The 6,000-nt window shown below is 44.1% G+C and overlaps 3 protein-coding genes across 3 annotated transcripts; all 3 read left to right on the forward strand.

Annotated features, from left to right (window-relative positions):
- The first annotated feature begins 199 nt into the window (after window positions 1-199).
- On the forward strand, window positions 200-670 carry atp8 (ATP synthase subunit 8). Its single transcript has one exon. It carries the CDS (start codon window positions 200-202, stop codon window positions 668-670), a length of 471 nt encoding a protein of 156 aa, YP_009430450.1.
- A 632-nt stretch (window positions 671-1,302) lies between these two features.
- Window positions 1,303-2,100, forward strand: cox3 (cytochrome c oxidase subunit 3). The gene has a single exon. It carries the CDS (start codon window positions 1,303-1,305, stop codon window positions 2,098-2,100), a length of 798 nt encoding a protein of 265 aa, YP_009430451.1.
- On the forward strand, window positions 2,028-2,441 carry sdh4 (succinate dehydrogenase subunit 4). Its single transcript has one exon. It carries the CDS (start codon window positions 2,028-2,030, stop codon window positions 2,439-2,441), a length of 414 nt encoding a protein of 137 aa, YP_009430452.1.
- The last annotated feature ends 3,559 nt before the right edge of the window (window positions 2,442-6,000 follow it).

Here is a 6,000-nt window from a genome sequence, read left to right on the forward strand (position 1 = left end):
GATTTGGATCAACGGGGTAAAGATTCCAGTGTTTACCAAGATTTTTTGAATTATTTTCTCAATTCTGATTGATTGCCTTTTTTGATCCCATGCTTTCCGTCGGTCAACAACCAACTAAATCTATACCTCTTCACTACTCGTACAGGCTTGACGGAGTGAAGCTGTATTGAGGGAATCTTTTTGTCTCAATCAATCAAGAATGCCTCAACTGGATAAATTCACTTATTTCACACAATTCTTCTGGTCATGCCTTTTCCTCTTTACTTTCTATATTCCTATATGCAATGATGGAGATGGAGTACTTGGGATCAGCAGAATTCTAAAACTACGGAACCAACTGGTTTCACACCGGGAGAACAAGATCCGGAGCAACGACCCCAACAGTTTGGAAGATATCTTGAGAAAAGGTTTTAGCACCGGTGTATCCTATATGTACTCAAGTTTATTCGAAGTATCCCAATGGTGTAACGCCGTCGACTTCTTGGGAAAAAGGAGGAAGATGACTTTAATCTCTTGTTTCGGAGAAATAAGTGGCTCACGAGGAATGGAAAGAAACATATTCTATTTGATCTCTAAGTCTGTACATAGCAATCCTGGGTGGGTCATCACTTGTAGGAATGACATAATGCTAATCCATGTTCCACACGGCCAAGGAAGCATCGGTTTTTAATCTCATTATGACTTGGTTGTTCGGAAGAGCAATTAATTCGATCAGAATAGTGGAATGGAAGGCAGTAAAAGAATGAAATACTCCTTTCTTTTCCAATCGCCCCGCGAAGACAGACGCTCGGAAAGGTTCTCGAGATTCTCAATCGCTCTTTTTAGTGGGGAGGAATAGTGCGGGAAGGGGGCGAGACCAAGCCGAGCCACTAGTAGAGTAAGCCCTTCCCACGTGTCAAGTTGAATATAAATAAATGAATGCAGCCTCAACCAGAGAGATCAACCTGCGCCTTTGAGTTGAGGCCGCTGGCGGCGCAGAACGAACTAATCCGCGACCAGCAAGTTTTCCGAAAGCGAACTGAATGGAATTGTTACTTTCCAAAAATCTTGCTTCAAAGAAATAAGGTCTATTTTCCCACGTAGTTCGTCGGTCAAACCAACGATTCTCTTCTCAAAGTAATAGAGAGAGTCTTTTTCTAGTTAGACTTCTATCAATGGAATGAAAGAACCATCCCTTCCTATTTCTTTGTTTGTCCTGTCAGATAGAAAGAAAATTAGACCCCAAAGAGCCCTTCTTTACTTTACTACTTTAGGGGGTGGGGGTGAAGGGGGGGTTTACATAGAACCGAGGCAAAGTGGTTTATGATTGAATCTCAGAGGCATTCTTATCATTTGGTAGATCCAAGTCCATGGCCTATTTCGGGTTCACTCGGAGCTTTGGCAACAACCGTAGGAGGTGTGATGTACATGCACTCATTTCAAGGGGGTGCAACACTTCTCAGTTTGGGCCTCATATTTCTCCTATATACCATGTTCGTATGGTGGCGCGATGTTCTACGTGAATCCACGTTCGAAGGACATCATACCAAAGTCGTACAATTAGGACCTCGATATGGTTTTATTCTGTTTATCGTATCGGAGGTTATGTTCTTTTTTGCTCTTTTTCGGGCTTCTTCTCATTCTTCTTTGGCACCTACGGTAGAGATCGGAGGTATTTGGCCCCCAAAAGGGATTGCGGTTTTAGATCCTTGGGAAATCCCTTTTCTTAATACCCTTATTCCCCTTTCATCCGGAGCTGCCGTAACTTGGGCTCATCATGCTATACTCGCGGGGAAGGAAAAACGAGCAGTTTACGCTTTAGTAGCTACCGTTTCACTGGCTCTAGTATTCACAGGCTTTCAAGGAATGGAATATTATCAAGCACCCTTCACTATTTCGGATAGTATTTATGGTTCTACCTTTTTCTTAGCAACTGGCTTTCATGGTTTTCATGTGATTATAGGTACTATTTTCTCGATCATATGTGGTATTCGCCAATATCTTGGTCATCTGACCAAGGAGCATCACGTTGGCTTTGAAGCAGCTGCATGGTACTGGCATTTTGTAGACGTGGTTCGGTTATTCCTATTTGTCTCTATCTATTGGTGGGGAGGTATATGAAGGAAGGAATCAGTGGATTGAGGAATGAAAGCTCGAAGACAAAGAGAACCGGGCTTTTCCAAAGAATTACTGCAGCTTTCCCACTCCCTTTGATTATCATATACAAAAAGGTCTCTTCCACTTTCCTACCAAATCTCTCTCTATTCTGGCACATAAATGAAGGGATCGAAGAGATTATGGCAGATCATGTTCACCAAGAAATGACCCGAAATTGGATCTTGGTCTATTTGAGATTGTTCCTTTTAATCGTAATCAAAGATGTTTTCTTGTCTCTCGTTTCTTTTCTGAAAAAAAAAAAGAACCTAATGGATCGAACTCATATGCTGTACCTGGTCGTTTAAATCAGATCTCTATTTCGGTACAACGAGAAGGGGTTTACTATGGTCAGTGCAGTGAGGGTACTTGTAAATCACTAGGTAGCCATACAACACTCGTCCCAAGTTTGACTTAGCCCAAGCAATGCCCAAAGACTCCCATTTCTTTCTTTCTTGGTCAACAACCAAGCACATTTCCAACAAGTCTCTCTTCTTTTTTTTTTTTGGGGGGGGGGGGGCAGACAAATAAAATGGAATCTTACTATTTATGAAAAACAATTCATTTCTACTCACCCCCAGCGATCTTCACTTTATGCAAAGTTCCACTTCTTCCTTCCCTTCCATTAGATAATCAAGCTCAGTTTCCATCTTCTTTTTCTTAAAGAATAGGAGCGAGACTTTCATAGTGAAGGGAGAGGCGAAGCCTAGTAACACAGCATCATGGTTTAGCCTAGCCCTGACAAGCAGTTCACCGCTTTCACATGGCAGAACCCATCACAGCACAGGGAGTCTGGCGCCCCTATACACTCATATCTCGACTTGACAACCAAAATTGCGGAAAATGGAAATTTATAGATCGATGGCGGGGATGAGCCCATGTGTACGCCTAACCTTCGGCCACCCCTCAATGGCACTAATAAGCACACAAGACACATAGGTATAGGGATGCCTGTTTTACTAGGCGCGATAGAATACTCAACCAAGCATTCAGCTCGATGGATTACTCCCGCACCAGATAGTTCTCAGCCGCAAGGTTGCCGGCATGCCCCAATGAGAAGGTACTCTCAAATCGAATATCTCGTGGCACCACATCTTTAGACAAAGGGCAGGTTTAGCTATAGCCCAGTCAACTGTTGGAGGCAAAGACAAAGAAAAAACGGAAAAGCCGAGCACACTGCATCTCCAGTGAACCATCCTACTAAGGTTTCACGAAGTCAACACATACGTTCACAGCTAGGGACCATGTTCAGTCCATGCCAATAAAAAACAACAGGAGCTCGCGGTCTATCAGCACTTGAAGGGCTACACAATGGAGATCGGATCGGCCTCGTATGGAGCGCTTTTTGGCTCCCCGAAGACCTTCCACGTGACCGGCAAGCTCTTATTCCAATTTCTATAGGACCTAGCTACAACTCTTTATCTGTTGTCCGTTCCTCTCGCTCAAACAAGGTTTCACGGAGTCGAGTTCAAGTAGCATCTTTATATGTATCGGATCATTTGTGGATTGAAACTCTCTTTTCTTTCAGCTTTCCCTTTCCATTGGACCAGGTCAAGGCTGCTGTAAGCAGTTCTGATCTCAAGCACCTATCACGGTTTTCGAGTAGCTCTGATCCACCGGAGCAGTTACAATTGCTTCAGCTGGAGCTGCGACAATTGCTTCAGCTGGAGCTGCGACAATTGCTTTACTTTAGCGGGCGACAAGCGTAGCTGTTCTGAAGTTATAGTTAGAAAGAGGGGTTGGTAATCTAATCCCTCTTAGTGGTCTTATAGTAGAGTGAGTGATCCTCGGGTAGTCATCTATGAGTTGAAGCAGGAACAAAGAATCAATATAAGGTGAAAGAACCTTCTTTCATTTGAATTTCCTGTTTAACTAGTCAGCCTCTAACTTAACTCTTGAATCTGCGGGCTTGGAAACCTACTTTCTGAAGCGGGCCCTACCACGTATACAGTCTGCGGAACCACGCCTAGCTGCGGTGTCAAGCTCATATCCTCTGCCTCTTTCTTGAAAAGAAACTATGCCTGATAAGGCGAATAAAGACTCATCTTCTTTCATATCATATGTGTCAGAAGCATCAAATGATGTTTTATGAGGTGGGGGAATCCTAATCCAATGCCCTAAGCTCGCGGTGACAGAATGCTGTTATGTCCCTGGAGAGTGCTCCCCCAGGAGTTATGTGCCCGGAGTTCTGTCCCTAGCCCTTTCACCTTCCACGGAACCAGAAGCATGAAAGATGGGATCTAGCATTTTCGAAGAAAGTCTTTCTCTTTATTGATGTCGAACTTCATCTGCCTTATAGCGATGAAAAGATATTCCCTTAGTCTTTGCCCAGCTCTTCTTCCAGGGAAACAGTCTTTGATAGCGCTCTTGCCCGACTTTTCGTGATTTGTGGCCTTAAGAGAATCAGGAGATATTAAATAGTTTGGGTCGAGCATCTAATCTTATTAAGAGTTGTCCTTTCAGACCCTATTCTCCGAATGGACAAAGAGCAGGAAGTAAAGCACCCGCCTCTAGGAGGGAAGGGGTTAGAGTGTGCCTGATTCATATGCAGTTTCCTCTCTGAAAGATGCCCAATCAAGAAGGATGTGCCACCATGCCCGATGGGCAAGAAGCTAGGGCAGTTAAGGAGGGTTATATTGGGTGATCGTATCCGAACTTGAAAGACTTTCCGCGGAATCAGAATCAGATTGGATTGAAGGTAAGGACGGCGAAGCTGGAATTCTATGGTTTCGATTCTTCCTAAGTGATTAGGTCACTCCTCTTCTCTCCGATTGGGGAAGTCTCCAATTCCCTTACTTCGATTTCCAATGACTCAGTATAATGCTCATTTGACTGTCGCGTAGGTAAAGTGTTTACTGGTCCGCCGGGTGAGACCTCTTGTACTCCTTCTTTCGCTGATTAAGAGCCGGATGAGAATCCTCTCAAATCCTCGAATGAGAACTTCCCTTAAGGAAGGAATGAATCTAGGGAAGAAGTCGCAAGGATAGTTCCATTTCTCCGCTAGCCGGGGACATGACTTCCAGCTGATAAACCTGCTCTTGCTCCATTCGCTGAATCTGGAGATTTATACTTGTTAGAAACTGTATTCTTACTCTTCTTTGTATTTCCGGGGGTCTTTCGCAAACTAAGGCAAATAAAGAGTCTTATTCTCCCTTTCAGTCAGCCGGAAGTAAGAAGATTGCTGCTCTAGCCCTAGCTGCTCTACGCGGATACGATCTTTCCTTACTGAACAGCTTCCCCAGATCATGTTACAATTAGAGTTGCGGAGATAGAGAAGGCTCATTCTCCTTTAATAGCAAAGGCCTTTTCACGAGCTGGGCTCGAACCTGCGCTTCCCTGTCTAGGAGTGCATTCCGGAAATATAGTTGGAGATGAGTCTGTCGACCAGTGCTTGAACTAAAATTGTTTCAAAAGAGAAAGGGAATGAGTCTGAAAAGACAGGTCGAGAAGGGTTGCGAGCTCAAACGAATAGAGTTCAAGCCGAAAGTGTTTCAAAATAGAAAGAGAAAGGCTGGAACGAAGTAGCTCGCCTAAAAGGAGGGGAACGAAGCACTCGGCTGAGATTGTTGGAAAAGAGAGGCAGGGCCCGAGGCACTTGCTAACGAGCAGGCGGGACAAGACTGACTTGAAAAGACGCTCTACTTGAAAGGCAATGGCTTTGAGGGTACTAACTGTGATATATGGGTAAGGAAAAAAAAGAGTAGCTCAGGCTCTCGAGGCATACTAGCGGGGCTTGACTAGAATCGTAGAAAGAAGCTGGGGAGAAAGATCCAAGTGCAAGCATTGAGTCAAACTGATTCAGGTATAGCAAGATAGTTCTTGTCTCCTTCTTCTACCTACTTTCCTTTATAGCACTTCTAGCCTTGA

Source organism: Solanum lycopersicum, mitochondrion (assembly GCF_036512215.1).
Source record: "Solanum lycopersicum bio-material TGRC:LA1421 mitochondrion, complete genome".
NCBI classification, from domain to species: domain Eukaryota; kingdom Viridiplantae; phylum Streptophyta; class Magnoliopsida; order Solanales; family Solanaceae; genus Solanum; species Solanum lycopersicum.